At 37.0% G+C, this 17975-nt stretch overlaps 1 protein-coding gene and 1 non-coding gene across 2 annotated transcripts; one reads left to right on the forward strand and one right to left on the reverse strand.

Moving 5' to 3' along the window:
• Nucleotides 1-265: 265 nt before the first annotated feature.
• Nucleotides 266-372, reverse strand: LOC145564459 (small nucleolar RNA R71). Its single transcript, XR_014094833.1, has one exon. It is a non-coding gene; the product is annotated as a small nucleolar RNA R71 (small nucleolar RNA).
• Nucleotides 373-6316: 5944 nt separating this feature from the next.
• On the forward strand, nt 6317-7847 carry LOC145633357 (uncharacterized). Its single transcript, XM_081685527.1, has 3 exons — nt 6317-6706; nt 6769-7351; nt 7567-7847. Exons 1-3 carry the CDS (start codon nt 6317-6319, stop codon nt 7845-7847), a joined length of 1254 nt encoding a protein of 417 aa, XP_081541653.1.
• Nucleotides 7848-17975: the final 10128 nt, after the last annotated feature.

Genomic DNA, 17975 nt, shown 5'->3' on the forward strand with positions numbered 1-17975 from the left:
ATCCACAATATTCTAGGATGGTGCAAATTGAGCAATTTTCCGGAGGCGTAAGTGAAGACAGCATTTGGACCTATTCCTTGAGTTGTGTGCAATGATGCAAACAAATGAAGTGAGCCAAGATTACATTCGTATGCATCTCTTTCGGCAATCTCTCACCGGAAGAGCAAAGAAATGGCTCAAGATTTTGAAGCCCAACTCTCTCACCACATGGAAGGAAGTTGCGAAGGCCTTTCTCAAGAGGTTCATTTCCGATGAGCAAACCGCAAAAATGAGGAGGAATATAGCTTCCTTTGAGCAAGAACCGGATGAAACTCTTGGGGAAGCATGGGAAAGGTTTAAGGATTTGATTAGAGCATGTCCTCGTCATGAATTCAACCATAATTTGCTCATGAAATTCTTCTATGATGGCTTGGAGCCAATGTTAAGGACCAATCTTGATGCGGGTGCTGGTGGCCAATTGATTAAGATCCCTCATAGCCAAGTTGAAGCTACAATTGAAGAAGTGGCTACTAGCTATTCTTGGGGAGGCCAAAGAAGGTCCCAAGGGAAGAAAGGAGATCTTTATGAGTTGGAGAAAGTCGGCCAACTTAAGCACATAGTTGAGCTCTTGAATGAAGGTCTTTCCAAGTTGAACTCAAGTGTTGGTTTGTGTTCAAAACATTCACAAATCATTGATTTCTCATGTGCTCGTTGTGGTGGGACGGATCATGATGCATCCTATTGTAGAGAGTTAAATCTCAAGCATGGTGAAGTTTTGACTTTGAGGGAAAAAGAGTTTGTAACCCAAGCTCAATCCAAACAACTTCAACAACTTCCAAGGCAAGAAAACTCCTACCCCTAAGATGGACCTCTCTTCAATCCACCAACCCAAAACTTTTACTACCTTTCCAGCCAAGTAGAGAACTCTCAAGATCAAAATCATGACCTATTTCCTCAAGCGTATGAAGAAAAATCCCCACCCGACCACACATAAACCCAAATTCTTCAACAACGTCAAATTATCACTGAACAATTCCAAGAAATCAAATCTTACAATGAAGTTGTTGATTCCCAACTAGCCAAAACTTATTCTCTCCATTTAACCACAAAACTCCCCTTAAAATCATCTACTAACCCATCACATACTTATCAACCCAAAACTTGCAAGGAGGACAAGGGTGTAGATGATGTGGTTGAGAAGAAGGTTCAAGAACAAAATGAGGAGCCATTTGATTTTAGTGAACCAAACAAGTTTGAAGGCCCAGTCCCCTGTCTGACGGTGTCTGGCACCGTGTCACGGTGCTCTTTGCCGTGCCGCGATGCTATTTTTTAAGGTTTTTATCTTTTTATGGTTCCGTGTGTTCCCTCTACTCATTTTTTCTATAAATGCCCCCTCATTTCTAGCGCTGGCAAACAGGTCGGGTCGGGTCGGGTTCAGGTCGACCTGTTTAGATAAACAGGTCAAGACCCCCCAACCCGAACCCGACCTGTTTACTTAAACATGTGAAAAAAGTCAACCTGAACCCGACCTGGTTTTAAACGGGTTGACCTGAACCCGACCCATCTAAACCTGTTTTTTTAATTAATTAATTAATTTTTTATTTTTTATTTAAATAACCTTGTAATTTGTTTACCCTATATTTTTTTTTAAATATAACTTTATCATTCAACTAACATAAAATACAAATTCAAAGCAAACATAATTCCATAATAAGTGTTATTGTATAGTTCATACAATCATACAACAATAAAATTAAATATGTTTTATTGGCTGGGTATTATCAAATAAATAATTAAGCAATAAAAGCAAAACAAGTGCTGCTGCATTCTCCGTAGTTTAGTATCTTCATCATCTAATTCGGATTCGCAAGTTCAATGGGTTCAGGAGGAATAGGGTTGTCAGCTATCTGTTGATTAAGAATAATTAAATAAATTAAATAATTAAGCCAAATGCAGAGAGAAATCACAAAAAATGCAAAAATTAGCCAACAACATTCATGCATACCAAGTTTCCAACTCATGATGAAAAAATCAACTCATAAACAAACTGAAATATTCTCATAAACTCATGAAAAAATCAAATTAAATCGCATAAAAAGATGATAAAAAATCAAATAAAATCGCATAATCAAAGTGATGAAAAAATAGCATAAAATAAACTCATAAACAAACAAACTTCAATCAGATTAAAATAAGTAAATTGAAGAAACAAAACGCATAATAACATGTAAATTACAGAAATTGAAGAAAAAAAACGAATAAAAACACAACAAAATTAAGTAAAGAGAATGAAATTGACAGGTAAATTACCTTGATAATGTTTAGAAGAAGATTCAACGAGCTTCAATCAACAGTTTCAATGGAAAAGAGTTGAAAACAAGAGAGAGGAGAGAGAAAGAATGAGTAAAGAGTGAATGAAAATGAAAGAGGAGTGAAAACGACGTGAGGTAAGAAATTTATTTAGGGGTTTTTCATTTTGTTTCAATAGATAGTTTGGGCTTGGCCCATATTTAAAAATTAGGATGTAAAAATAAGGTAGGAAACAGGTTTATGCGGGTTGGGTTCGGGTTCACCCGACCTGAAACTGACCCAATTAATTAAATGGGTTTAGGCGGGTTGGTTTCAGGTTGAGATTTCCAACCTGAACCCGACCTGTTTAACTTCAGTTCGGGTTCGGGTTGACCCAATTACATAAACGGGTTGAAAATTTCCCTCAAAACCCATTTAATTCGAGTAGGGTTCGGGTCGGGTCAGCTTTTGCCAGCCCTACTCATTTCTGATGTACGGGGCATCAATTAATTCTTTTTTTTTTATCTCTTTTATGCTCTAGCCTAAACACTAGACTACCCTTCTTCTTTCAAAATTCCCTCTTCAAGCACTCCAAGGAGTCCATACTTTACTCGTGGTTCTGTCCATAAGCCAAGGCGTAAAAGGTAAAACTGTTTGAGGGTTTGGCCCCAAATCAACTCTATTTAATTTTATTTAATTTAATTATTGTTTTATTATTTTTCCTTGAAGTTACTAATTTGTTTATTATTTTATAGTTACAAGCAAGCAGAATCAAAGTAAGAATTATGCTCCTTTTATTTCTATTATTTTTCTAACAATTTGATATTGTTGGATTTATTGTTAAATTGCTTCCAATATTAATGCTTATTTTATTGATCACCATATTGCATGTTTAAAGGGAATATGTAATTGAAAATCACGCCTAGTAAGATGATTTGGACAACCGTTTTAGGTTCCTTTTTAATCTTGTTGTTAATTAAAGTGATCAAAGATATTTTAGAATTATGTGTTGCATTAATATTCAACCAATTTAGCTTAATAATAGTTTGGAGCAAATTGAATATTTAATTTTTATGCCTTTGAGATCGCGGGAATCACTTTTCACAATAAGAATCGAGTAGAGGCCAATACGGGCGAATATGACTTCATGACTCACTTTGTACCATCATCCCCGATCCTCCTTTCGTGGTTTCGAACCATATGGAGTTAGTAATCTCATGGATTATGAATGGGGTGTAACCTTCACGGGTCAATCGGTGTTGCCTATCGTTGTCCCTTTATTGTGGTTGTCTTTTATGATCCATGAACGGTTTACAAGTTCCTTAAAAACTTGTTGGCGGCTCCCTACTTTTTTTTTTCCTAATCGTATTATGTCAATTCCCACTTCCTATGAGTGCCAAGCATCTTCACAACATGCTTTTACGTAGGCGCACTTCAAACGACGCCTACAGTTAGGAATGTGAATTATGATTTAAGTGATGAATTAGTAGCATGTTTGGTTGATTATATACTTGGAATTGATGTATGTTGAGCATGAATTATTATGAAAGCATGTGAATATGATATTTGAAGCATGATACAAGTTGAATATAGGAAAAATTAGAAAAATTAATCCCAACTTTCGTTAATTTGCGTGGAATAATCCCAACTTTCATTTATACTGGAATAATCCCAACTTTTGGGGGCTTTGTTTTTCTTCAATCCCACTTAACTGGAAACCGGCTACTTAAGTCAACATGACCCCTTGAAGTCAATATAGCCCTTTTGTTGACTGAATTCTCTCATTTCCCTCCCAAAATTAGAGCTGATGTGGCAATCTCAACCACTCCCCTGCTTCTCCATTAATGCGCCATTAATCTTCTGAAAAGGGAGTTAAAATTCGTTCTCTCCACCATAATTGAACACAACCACCCCCAAATTCTCCTTGAAAGCGAATCGCCATTTGTGAAAAGCTTAGAAATTGAAGACAACAAGAGGAAGGAGACAGCAAGAGGAAGGAGACAGCGAAGAACGAAATGGAATCTTATACTTCAGGTAACCCTAGGAACTTGCAAATTTTTTACTCCTAGCATTTTGATTGGGATTTGTTGCTGGAATTTGAAGTAAAAGATAAGAATTGGATTGATTATGCTGAGCATGTGTTTGATTTATGTGTTTGTGATTGGGTTTTGTTTTTTATTTACTAGGTTTAGTCATAGTCGAACAATTGAGTTTATTTCTGTTTGGATTTATTTTCTTGATAGATGAGTAGTAATTTTGATTGGATTTTTTGTGTTTGTTGCTTTGTGATGAGTTTTTCGGTTGATATGGGTACGTATTTCCAGAAAATTAGTTTGAAAGTGTAGCATGGAGGGGGGTTTAAGGCAATAGCTAATGGTGAATTGGTATACGAGGGAGATAGAGGGAGGACAAAGTCAATGGACCCAGATGAATTATCTTATTTTGAGTTATTAGAGTTGGGTAAAGAATGTTCTAAGGGTAAGGGTGTTGAGGGTCTATTATATTTGATTCCTGGACATAGTTTGTGTAATGGGTTGAGGAGAATTAATAATGATAATGATGCAGTTGAGGTGGCAACTTTAAGGAGGAAGTATAGGGGTGTTGAGTTGTATGTCTTGCATGATGAAGAGGACCCAGAACTGGACCCACAAGAACTAGTAGAGCAGCCAACACATTTTCAACCCTTGCTAAGTACACAAGCTTCACAAAGTGCACCTCAATCTTCTAAACCTCATAAACTGAAACCAAAGAGGGGACCACCACATAAAACTGTTTTGACTAAAGTGAGGTCAAGTCCTAGGAAAATTCTACCCACTCAACCACAATTAATTTCAAAAGTGGATTCCACACCTAAAAAAAGAGCATCTTCCACCTCACTCCAAATAAAAGATGCTAGCCCTGATCCACCCCTCATAACCTCATCTTTTCTTCCTGCTACCTCACAAAAAACCCCTCTAAACCTCACCTCTTCCCCAAATACAGAAAACCCCACATCACACCATGAACCAATTCAAGATCTAGATTTTGACTGGTATAATGACAGGCCTGATATCCCAGTTCCTATTAATGACCTCATCCCAGATTACTCTGACAGTGATGACCAAGATCCTCCTTATGATCCTAGGGTAGACAAAGGAAAAGGAGTAGTTGTAGGGAGTTTAAAAGTAGGTGCTGGGGTATTTGGTGAAGTGTTCACTGATGTTGACACTGAGGATGAAGAGGAAGGTGATTGTGAAGAAGATGTGAGTGCAGAGATGGATTTGGAGCAGATAGATCTAGAAATAGAAGAGGAGTTTGATGAAGCTCTTTTTGGTGAAGATTTGCAAAGTGAATTTGATGTTAGTGATGAGGAGTTTGAGACTGCCAAGGAGAGGGTAAAGGCTTGCAACAGTCAGTTGGTTGAGCTTGCTCAACAGAAACATAGAGAGGCTGCTAAGGGAAAGGCTGCAGAAGAAGAGGTTACAGGCAGTCTGACTGAAGATCAAGGTGGTCCTAGTTTGAGTGAGTATGAAGATAGTGGGGATGAAACATTGTCACCAGCAGGTAGTGATGAAGATGGTGATGATGTGAGAAGGAGGAGGGCATTAGCTCTTTTGGTGAGTCCAGATTCAGACTTTTCTCATTTCTAATGGAAAGTTGGAGTAATGTTTGCAAAGAGAGAGGACTTCGGAGAAGTTGTAACTAAGTATGCTGTAGTACAGGGGAAAAATCTAACATTTAATGTTGGTAACAAGAACAGGCAACAAAGGTTAGGTGTAAAGTGTAGTGGTGATTGTCCTTTTTACATTTATGCTTCCTGACACTCTAGGAAAGCTTCTTACATAGTGAAAAGAGTTTGTGGTAAGCACACTTGCAATAGGACAATGAAGAAGAATAGGCAAATGAAGGACAAATGGGTTGCACAACAATTCCTTAATGTGTTCAAAACCTGACCACATTGGCCTGCCAAGGAAATTGTAGACTACATTAGAAGGGCATTCAAGGTCATTGTACAAGAGAGTTTGCATACAGAGTGAAATATGAATCTCACAAGCTTTTGCATGGCTCAATGTATGAGCATTACCAAAAAGTTGGGGGATATTTGGCTGCCCTTGAGAGTTGCAGTCCTAGGAGTCATTCTGAGTTGGTTACTGTGATGCCAAAACAATCCCCTCCAATATTTCAGAGACTGTACATTTGTTTTGAGGTCTTGGCTAAAGGATGGAAGGAGGGATGCAAAAAAGTGTTAGTTGTTGATGGTTGTTTCCTTAAGACCTTTTTGGGTGGACAACTCTTTTGTGCTGTTGGGAGGGACTCAAATGATCAGATGTTCCCTGTGGCTTGGGCTGTAACTAAAGGGGAGAACATCTTGAGTTGGGAATGGTTTTTCAAGCATCTGCAGACATCTTTGGATCTTGGTGATGGTACAAGCCTAGCAATCCTCAATGATGAGCATCAGGTATGATTAGTTGGTTTGGAATTTGTTTGTAATATATTTGGCTTGGTAAATTTTATACATAGTTGTTTATGGTGCCCTTGATTATTATGCAAGTAATCATAAGTGGTGTGTCTTCAGTTCTCCCTCAAGAACATAGACACTGTGCTAGGCATGTCTATGCCAACTGGTCAAAATCTTATAGGGGAAATGAATTCAAACTCCAATTCTGGAAGATTGCAAAGTGCTACAATAAGGCTGATTATGAAGAAGCGCTTGCTGAGCTGAATGAGATCAATGTTGAAGCTGCACTGGCTTTTAAAGCTTACAACCTAGAAAACTTTTGCAGAGCATTCCTTAGCACAGACATCAAGACATATGCAATAACTAGTAATATAGCTGAAACCTTCAATGATTATATTATAAATGCAAGAACCAAGCATCTGCTGCACATGCTTGAGGAAATCAGATCAAACCTGATGCACAGAATGGTTCAGAAAAAGCAACTGATGGAGAAGTGTACATCTGTTTTATGCCCAAGGATTCAGACAAAGCTAGATCATGAGAAGGATAAAGCTGCCATGTGTGAGGTGCTACCATCAACAATGAACCTATTCAATGTTACATGTTTCACAGGTCAGGTTGTTGTGAATCTGGAAACAATGTCATGTACTTGCAGAAAGTGGGATATGCTAGGCATTCTCTGAAAGCATGCAATTGCTTGCATTTTAAATCTAAACAGAGAAGCTGAAGAGTTTGTGCACCAGTGTTACACAAAAGAAAGCTACATGATAGCTTATGCAGGTAGTATTTTACAAAGTGGCTTAGTTGTGATATTGTTTAACAGAATGCTTCTAACGAATGTGCTCTATTCTTTGTACCAGGCTCAATTCCTCCTTTGGTTGGGGAAAGGTACTGGCCCAAGGTGACATACCAATTGCATCCACCACCCATCAAAATTGGGTCAGGCAGACCTAGAAAGAAGAGGGTGAAGGACCCTTATGAGAACCCAAAGAAGCCTGGGGTGTTGACCGAAAATGGTGTGGAAATGACCTGTTCACTGTGTAATATGAAAGGTCACAACAAAAGAAAATGTCATGAAAAGGGAAAAATTGTCCCACCTGAACCTGCAACTAAAAGGCCTAGGGGAAGACTCAAGGTCTGATGGACAGCAATAAAACCAGCACCAAACCTCTTACCCTCAACAACCACAACAACAGACAGCTGATCCACACCACAGAGTGTTTGCCCAACCAACTCAGCTTGGGAAAGGAGGCAGAGCTATAAGAGGAGGGAGAGGCTCTAGGGGGGGTCACTCAATTGCTGGGAGAGGCCAGTCTCACCAAACAGGTGTTGCAACTGGTGAATCTAATGGTGGAAGAGGCTAAGGAAGGGGTCACAGAGTTAGGGGAAGCACAGGAGAAGGTGGGAGAGGAAGGGGAAGATCTCAACCACCAAGGGGAGTTGGTGTTCTTTTTGCTGAAGATAGATCTGTCACAACTAATGTATGTGTGTTCTGTGCAATTCTAATTTATTATGTATTTTGTTGAATTTGTTTGTGGTGTATAAACTGAATCTGGATTTTTCTTTTTCACGGGTCACAAGGGGAGCTCCAACCCATAGGATTAGAAGCAGTAGGGGTAGGACTATATCAGTGAACCAAGGTGCTCTGAATTTCTTGGTTATGGGCACCAAGCCAAGTCAGCAGTCTACAATGACCCAGCAGCCTCAGTAGCACCTTGTGTGTGTGCTTATGGTTTTTGTTTTTTTGGTTGCACAAACAATTATGACATTATGTCAGCATGAAATAGGTGCTTTTGTATGCAAATCAGCTAACCAAACTAATATCACATTAGGTCTAGCTGTGTCTTTTGGTAAACATTGATATGTATGAATGGAGTAGTTATCTATGCTACTGTTTAGGTTGTTTCATTATCCTTGTTTATTTAGTGTACTCTTTTTCATATAATATTTTTGCATATCTCACTTAATTCAAACACTTTTGCATAAAAAAGGATTTCATTTCACAAACCATTAAAGGTCACCATTACAAACACATTCTTTCACTTCTAAAATCCTACCTACTTCAGATATACTATCACAATGCCCACTATGATACAAACAAAGATGAGATTCCTATAGAAATTTGTTTCAACCCTTGAGCAGTGCATAACCTCCATCCTCAGCTGGCTAACTTTCTTTTTCAATTCTTTCACTTCTCCCTCCAGTTTCTCTTTCCTTCCTTGCACTTTCTTCGGCTTCTCTTCCATCAATGTCTTCTGATATTCCATCTCTGCTATAGTAGTGTCCTTCTCAAATATTTGAAATCGTAGATCATCCTCATTGCTGGCTTCAATGCACTTCATAAAATTGCAATTCGTATCCTACACAACAATCCCAATCGAATTCATAATTAGCATCACTTATGTGAAACCGTAATTCTGAAATTAAACTCAATTAAGTAGAAATTAGGTTCAAATTACCAAACTTTAAACACAAACAATTGCAACCCCATTATTTTTCACGACTTACCGGCCATTTAGGACAGCCATAAAACTTTGAACCAAAATTATGCCCCTTCTTGACAGTTCGCACCACCGCATCCAACCCACAACTACACTTCATTGTTGGCACTATAAGAAAAATCTCTTTTCATAGCGATTATTTCGTAGCGATTGAACATTCGCTACAATATGCAGGTATGTTTGTGAAATAATTAAGGATGTCGTATCATATTTACAATCGCCATGATTTTCCCATATAAAATCGATACGGAAAACATAATAATACATATCAACACCATTTTTACACATTTATATAATTTTGAGAAATCGTAACATTTACAATCGCCACTAAATCCTAAAAATCGATACGAAAAGCCTTTTCAACACTAGATATATAAATATTGTTTGACAAAGAATACATAAAATATGTCATAGATTATTGGTGAAACATTTAATATAAGAGTTTGAGGTTGCATGTTCGAATCTTGTAAAGATCATACGCATGTTTTTTTTTTTTGAAGAAAATGAGTTAAAACATTTTTAGCGATTGTAATCGCTACAATAATCACCACGATTGGATGTAGTTTTTCATATCGATTATAGAGGCCAACCCCGACGATATTGAAAACCACTACTAAAGGCTAAAGCAACGAGCGATATTGTATCGAATGACCATTCGTTGGGAAAGCTTTTTGTTGCAATTACAATCGATACTAAAGGTTAAAATAATCGCTACGAAAAGGTTATTTTCTTGTAGTGTGGATAACGAAATCCCCCCCTTGAGTTCGGAGAAGAACCACTTGCCATTATTAATCATCAAGAAATTTTTTTCGCAGAAGTGAGGAGAAGAGAAAGGGGGAACAGTTGAAAGTAAGAGAAAGGGGGAACAGGGGAAAGTAAGAGAAAGGGGGAAACAAGAATTCAACGGTAACAAAAAGGGAAAGGGTCCTTAATAAAGGAAATAACTGAAAACTGAAAAAAAATAAAAAATAAAAAATAAAAGAAAAAACAACAAATAAAGCCACGTAGGACTTTTACCTGAAGTAGAAGGTAAGGTGACCTGTAGGGATTGAAGAAAAACAAAGCCCCCAAAAGTTGGGATTATTCCAGTATAAATGAAAGTTGGGATTAGACCACGCAAATTAACGAAAGTTGGGATTAATTTTTCTAATTTTTCCTTGTATATATTTATATGAATCATGGAAGTAAGTTTTATTTTCAAATTTTAAGGAAGCATGTAATTAATAAGCAAAGCTTGTGTATGTTTAAAAGAGCTATAATTAGAATTATTGAGCATGATTCATGAATTTTATTCTCACCCATTTATTGTTGTTGTTGAGTCAAGAAGTTAGTTTATTTATTTGCTCGCTCAAGTAAGTTATGATTGAGTCAAGAAAGTTTATTAGTGCATTTTATGCACCAAGGTAGTAATCGTGCAATTTTGTGCACAAAACTAGGTAAGGAACCACAATTAAAATAAATAGTATGTGATCATTAATTAATTCAAGAATGAATTGGAAGTATTTATTAAATGGTGTTATGTTTATTCTTGATTGATTGGTTGGAGGCATCACATGTTAAATCGGTAAATCACGTAAAGTGTAAAAGGATATGGACCAAAACTCTTAGAACGTATATATCTTGAGTATGAACATATGGGAGGAGTTATGGGGTTTTATATTTAACCATAGCTTCTACAGGGGTATAGAACGATGTACTTTCTTATATTATTTATGCGCTGAAATTATGTCACCAATTGTGACATAGCAGGTGCCGATTCGGGTAGCTCCCTGATTGGAAGCTCTATTTTAATGGACTATTTTAAGGAAAGAAACCTGTTCGATGCGTAATCCAAAGGTATTATTTAAAACTAATATTGCTAGTTATGAATCAAAGGTAAGTTGACTTGTGATTTCATGTCGAGCATCTTTTAATTATTTTATTGATGATCAGATATTCATGTTAGTCTGGTGCATATATACTCAGCTTTTGCTGATTCCTACTTTTGTGTTTTTGTTTGGCTTTCCTTTGATTGGCTCTACTATGACCCATTTATATGGTGATCAGAGGGTTGAAACAAAGGGAAAGTGACAGGTACTTAAAGCATGATGGAAATGAGTGCAGAGAGTTACTTGTTATGCTTTCCTAGTTTATATTTAGAATTATTGGATTATTGTTTATGGACTAACATTACTATGTTTATGGATTTCTAAGTTGAATTTTAAAAAGGGCCATGTTTGGATTGGTTCCAACCTGTGAATTATTTAATCTTACTTTTGTTTTGAGGTTATGAACTCAAGTTTTATTTTAAAAAGTTGGTTTATTCTAGCCTTTCGCTGCGTGACTTTGAAAAATAGTATTAGTCGTTATCACGGTGGCGGTAATATTTTGGATATTTCCTAAAAAGAGTTTTATTTAGAGTAGAAAGTGTATTTTTAAAGAAGGGAATTTTAGGGGTATTACATTGTCATAAATGGTGGGTGGTCATCCGTTGACAAGGAAGTGGCTGGACAACCATGTACTGGTGCAACAACAAAGATAATGTGTGGGTTCTTGTTCCCACCTTCACCCACGCACAAGGAAGAGGAGAAGAGATAGGGGAGAGCCACGGGAGATGGTGCGGCGGTGTGGTCGAAGGCCGTAAATTGAAGGTCGACGATCAGCAATAGGTGGCTTCCGACACCAGGAGTTCACGGAAAAAGGGGAAGCAACTCACGTAAGAAAACAAGGGAAAATATAAAGGAGAAGGAAAAGAAAGAAAAAATAAAAGTAATTTACCTTGACCATTTGACCGTTTGGTGGAAAAATTTTGGGGATTTAGTAGGTATTTATAGAGTAGGGTAAATTAGAATTATATGGGCCTCATAAGAAATGATATGAGAGAGAAATAATTAACCCAAATTAATAAAAAGAATGATTGGGCTAGTTGTAAAAATAAATTGTAAATTTATAGAGTAAGTATTAATCAAATTTGAAACTCATTTAATTTAAATCCCATGATTAAAATAGTTCAACCCAAAATATATTTTATAAAAAAATAAATAGTTTATAAAATACATTAAAAATACGGGGTATTACAATTCAAGATTAAGGCAATGTTTATGGGAATTATAGGGAATCCCCTATATAGCACAATTGGGCAGGTACTACATTCAGGGAAGTATGGGATATTATAATCCCTCATATTTTTAGAGTAAATAAAAATATATTTCTTTATTATTTAAACAAATATTTTATTTCATTTTCATTAAGTAAATTATTTTTTGTAAAACTTAATTGAACTCTATTAAATTTATAAGTACTAATCTAATTTAAATTCCCCTTTTCTATACACCAACATATTTTGTCAATAGTGTTAGTAGTCCAATTTAAAACTAAGAGAGCCTAAACCCATATTCAAGCCCAATTTACAAATTTCTATTACCACTTAAGTTTGAAAATCAAGCCCACATGCTTATTTAAAAACCCCAAAAACCCTCAAGCTTTTCTCTTCCTCACATCAATCCCCTTCTCACTATTTTCCTCCTTGCTTTTTACGTTTAAACACAAAATAATAATAATAATAATAATAATAATAATAATAATAATAATAATAATAATAATAATAATAATAATAATAATAATATTTCCCTACTTACCTTGCTGCCGCCGACGCCAGCCCACCACTGGCGCCACCCAGCTGCCTCCGACGACCACACCACCACCGTACAACACACCAGTCCGCCCCCTTCTCTCTACTTTCTTCTTTCTTCTTTTTCTTCTTTTTCTTTTGTTTTGATTAATTCAAGTTTCAATCTTTAATAAGTTTTTGTTTCAAATTGATATTATTATGGTTTGATTATGTATATTAATTGTAAAAGATTACAAGTTGGGAGAAAGAGCAGGAGACTTATTAGGTCTAATACACACCGATGTATGTGGACCAATGAGCTCCGCCACAAGAAATGGACATCGATATTTTATCACCTTCACAGACGACTATAGTAGATATGGCTATGTCTACCTCAAGTCGCATAAATCTGAATCGTTTGAAAAGTTCAAAGAATTTCAGAGTGAAGTTGAAAATCAGCTTGGCAAGAAAATCAAATCCCTTCGATCGGATCGAGGTGGTGAATACTTGAGCCAAGAATTCGATGACCATCTGAAAGAAAATGGTATACTTTCATAATTGACACCTTTAGGAACTCCACAATGGAACGAAGTATCCGAAAGGAGAAATCGAACCTTGTTAGACAAGGTATGATCAACAATGGGTCTTAGTGATCTTCCTATCTCTTTTTGGGGACACACTTCTAACTGCAGCACTAATACTGAACCATGCTCCATCAAAAGCTATAAAAAAGACTTCATACGAGGTATGGACGAAGAAACCTCCTAGGTTGTCTTTTCAAAAGATATGGCGATGTGAAGCATATGTTAAGAAATTGATTTCTGACAAACTTCATCCTAAATCTGACAAGGTTGGCTTTGTGGGCTACCCAAAAGAAACCAAAGGGTATTACTTCTACAACAAATCCGAGAAAAAAGTGTTTATTGCTCGCGATGGTGTCTTTTGGGAGAAGGAGCACCTTTCCAAAATGACAAGTGGAAGAAAAATCGAACTCGACGAAGTTCGTGAGGATGAGTAACAAAATCAAAATGACAGTCAAAGTGTTGAAACAGCATATGTTGACACAGGTCAAAATGATTAAAACGTGCAAAGTCAAACCGACAATGCAAATGCTCAGTCCATTACCCTACGTAGGTCTTAGAGGCCGAGATCTCAACTTGATAGATATCTTGGTTTAGTATAAATCGAGAATCAGGACATCCTGATCATGGATGGAGATGAACCGGCAACCTACAAGCAAGCGATGGCAAGCACCGACTCTGCTAAATGGCAAGAGGCCATGAGATCTTAAATGGATTCCATGTTTGAAAATCAAGTCTGGGACTTGGTTGACTTACCCGAAGGTTACACACCTATCGGATGTAGGTGGATTTTCAAGTTGAAAATCAATAAAGATGGAAATGTATTCATTTACAAAGCTAGATTGGTAGCAAAAGGTTACAGACAAGTTCATGGTATTGATTACGATGAAACCTTTTCTCCCGTCGCAATGCTCAAATCCGTTCAAATCCTTCTAGCGATTGTTGCATATTATAACTATGAAATAAGGCAGATGGATGTTAAAACCGCCTTCCTCAATAGTATTTTGGAAGAACTGTGTATATGACATAGCCTGAAGGTTTTATCGACCAAAACAATGCTGGGAAGGTTTGTAAGCTTAAGAAGTTCATTTATGGGCTAAAGCAAGCAAGCAGGAGTTGGAATCTACGATTCGATGAAAACATCAGTAAGTTTGGTTTTATCAAGAATCTAGATGAATCTTATGTTTACAAGAATGAAGGTCAGTGGGAGTGACATCTCCACCTAGTCTTATATGTCGATGACATATTGCTCATTGGAAACAACATTCTATTGTTAGAGTCTGTAAAGTCCTGGCTCGAAAAGTGTTTCTCAATGAATGACTTGGGAGAGGCTCAGTACATACTAGGCATCAAGATGTATAGTGATATATAGATCGAAAAGGATGATTGGATTGAGCCAAAGTACTTATATTGATAAGGTACTTGCTTGATTTGGCATTGAGGAGTCCAAGAGAGGTCACCTGTCAATGTCACATGGCATAACCCTGAGCAAGAAGTAGTGTCCACAGACACCTGATGAGCGGGTAAGGATGAATCAGATTCCATATGCTTCGCTTATTGGATCGATCATGTATGCCATGATATGTACTAGGCCCGATGTATCGTATGCCTTGAGTGCTACAATTCACTACCAATCAGACCCAGGAGAGGCCCATTGGACTGCGGTAAAGAATATCCTGATGTACCTGAAAAGGAACAAGGATAAATTCTTGGTGTATGGTGGTTCAGAGGAATTAGTTGTTGAAGGTTATACCGACGCGAGCTTTTAGACAGACAGAGACGATTTCAACTCGCAATCTGGATATGTGTTCTGTCTAAAAAGAGAAGCGTTTAGTTGGAAGAGTTCCAAGCAGAGCACAACTGCAAATTCTACAACTGAAGCCGAATACCTAGCAGCTGCTGAAGTAGCTAAGGAGGCTGTTTGGATTCGTAAGTTCGTTGGTGAACTTGATATTGTACCCTCAATCAAGGGTCTAATAGCCCTCTATTGTGACAATAATGCAGCTATTTCTCAGGCCAGAGAGCCAAGGGAACATCAGAAGGTCAAATATGTCAAGCAGCGGTTTCACATGATTCGAGAATAGAAATCAAAAGGTGAAATCAGAATTTGCAAAGTTGGAACGGATGACAATGTTGCCGATCCACTTACTAAACCTTTGCCTCAAGTGAAGCATAACAAGCACGTTGAGGCAATGGGAATCAGGCATGTGGGAGACTGGCTTTGATTTACTTGTTTAGTGTTTTAATTCATTTTTGAACATTTAATGTAAGACACTAAGAAAACCATTCAAGTTTTTGAGTAATATAAATTTTATGCAATATTTTATCACTCCGTTTACTGTTTGATTGTGGTTTAGGATTAAATAATGAGTTCTTTTGATTATGAGAATATTCAAAATAGGGTATCAAGACCAGTCTTGAAAAGAAAACACCTATTAAGTGAACATTGAATATTATAATCGAAAATTATCCCTTATCAAGGTCATTTAAACGATGAACGATTAATGACCATTTGAGATTAGTGTGTAGTTTGATTTATAGCACTGTTTTTTGTGCTACAAGGACATGATCATCATAAATCATTTCACATGTATTGGTTTAGAACCATACTGGATCGACCTATGAGAATACTTTAAGAGATCAAAAATCGTCTTAAGTATACTTCGTATTATTATGGCTATCAGAACCTATTTCCTCGACCATGAGTATTGTCAGTTCTCTTATTTGAGTACTAGTCCACTTTAATGTCGTCAAACGTCTGCCGTAATAGGGGATTATAATGACAACACTCGGGCAGCTAGGTCCTCCAGTAAGATCGAGAAGCTACATTACAAGACTGGGAATGTCCCCCTACTAAAAATAGGGAAGATGTCTTTGTTGTTTACAAGGTGTAGGCGTCGCTCGAAGTGTGCATACGTTAAAAGCATGTGGTGAATATGCTTGACACTCGTAGGAAGTGGGAATTGACATAATACGATTAGGGACAAAAAAGTAGGGAGCCGCCAACAAGTTTTTTAAGGAACTTGTAAACCGTTCACGGATCATAAAAAGGCAACCACGATAAGGGACAACGATAGGCAACAACGATTGACCCGTGAAGGTTACACACCATTCATAATCCATGAGATTACTAACTCCATATGGTTCGGAACCACAAAAGGAGGATCGGGGATGATGGTACGAAGTGAGTCATGGAGTCACATTCGCCCGTATTGGCCTCTACTCGATTCTTATAGTGAAAAACATTCCTGTGATCTCAAAGGCATACAAACAATAATTCAATTCGCTCCAAACTGTTATTTAACTAAATTGGTTTAATATTAATGCACACATAATTCTAAAATATTGGTGATCACTTCAATTAATAATAAGATTAAAAGGGATCCTAAACCGGTTGTCCAAATTATCTTATTAGGCGTGATTTTCAATTACATATTCCCTTTAAACATGCAATATGGTGATCATAAATATAATAAAACAACATTAATATTAAAACCAATTTAATCATAATTCCAACAACATAAAATCGTTAGAAAAATAATAAAAACAAAGGAGCATGACTCTTACTTTGATTCTGTTTGTTTGCAACTACAAAATAATAAACGAGTTAGTAACTTCAAGGAAATAAATAAACAATAATTAAATTAAATTAAATAAAGTATAGTTGATTTTGGGGCCAAACCCTCAAACAATTCTACCTGTCACGCCTTGGCTTAAGGATAGAACCACGAGTAAAGTATGGACTCCTTTGAGTACTTGAAGAAGGAATTTTGAAGTGAAAAGGGTAGGCTAGTGTTTAGGCTAAAGCATAGAAGAGAGAAAATAAAATCAAAGAATTCTCGGTGCCCCGTACATCAAAAATGAGGGGGGTATTTATAGGGAAAATGTGTTGAGGGAGCACACGGAACCCTAAAATGATAAAAACCCTAAAAAAAGTATCCCGTGACACGGTCAAACTGTACCGTGACACGGGAAGCTCCACCGTCAGACGACACACTTTCCCGTGACACGGTACATTTTTGGTGTGACGCGGGAAATTTTCAGAAAACGGGATAGAAAACGCGTTAAGGGTTTACGCGGAAAAGACACGGAATGTCCCGTGTCACGGCAGACTTCCCGTGTAACAGGAAATCCCACCGTCTGACGGGAAGGATTCCCGTGACACGGTAGGTACCTGCCGTGGCGCGGGAAATTCCAGCCCGTTTTTCTGTCTAAATACATTTTTAACCCTAATTTCCTTAGGCATTTTAAGTGCCGATTGATAATTTCGGGCCTTTTCTGACTTTTTATTATTCGGGCTAAAATAAGAAAATAATTAAATAAAAATAAATAAAGGGTTTGGGCCAAAAACAAATAATAAAACAATAAAATAAAAAAGGTTTGGGCTAAAATTAAATAATAAGTTTGGGCTGAAATTAAAACTATGCTTTTACCAAACATCAAGGCTAATCCATGAACTGTTCAAAAATATGAATTTAATCAAATACGATTATTTTAAGCACTCTCGGGATTAAATACTGAACCCGACCAATAGTGGCAGTGAAAGGTTGTTCATCATCGGGTTTGGTTTTGAGGAGACATTTTTAGGTGTCTACACA

This window comes from Chenopodium album, chromosome 1 (genome assembly GCF_948465745.1).
Source record: "Chenopodium album chromosome 1, dcCheAlbu1.1, whole genome shotgun sequence".
Taxonomy (NCBI): Eukaryota; Viridiplantae; Streptophyta; class Magnoliopsida; order Caryophyllales; family Amaranthaceae; genus Chenopodium; species Chenopodium album.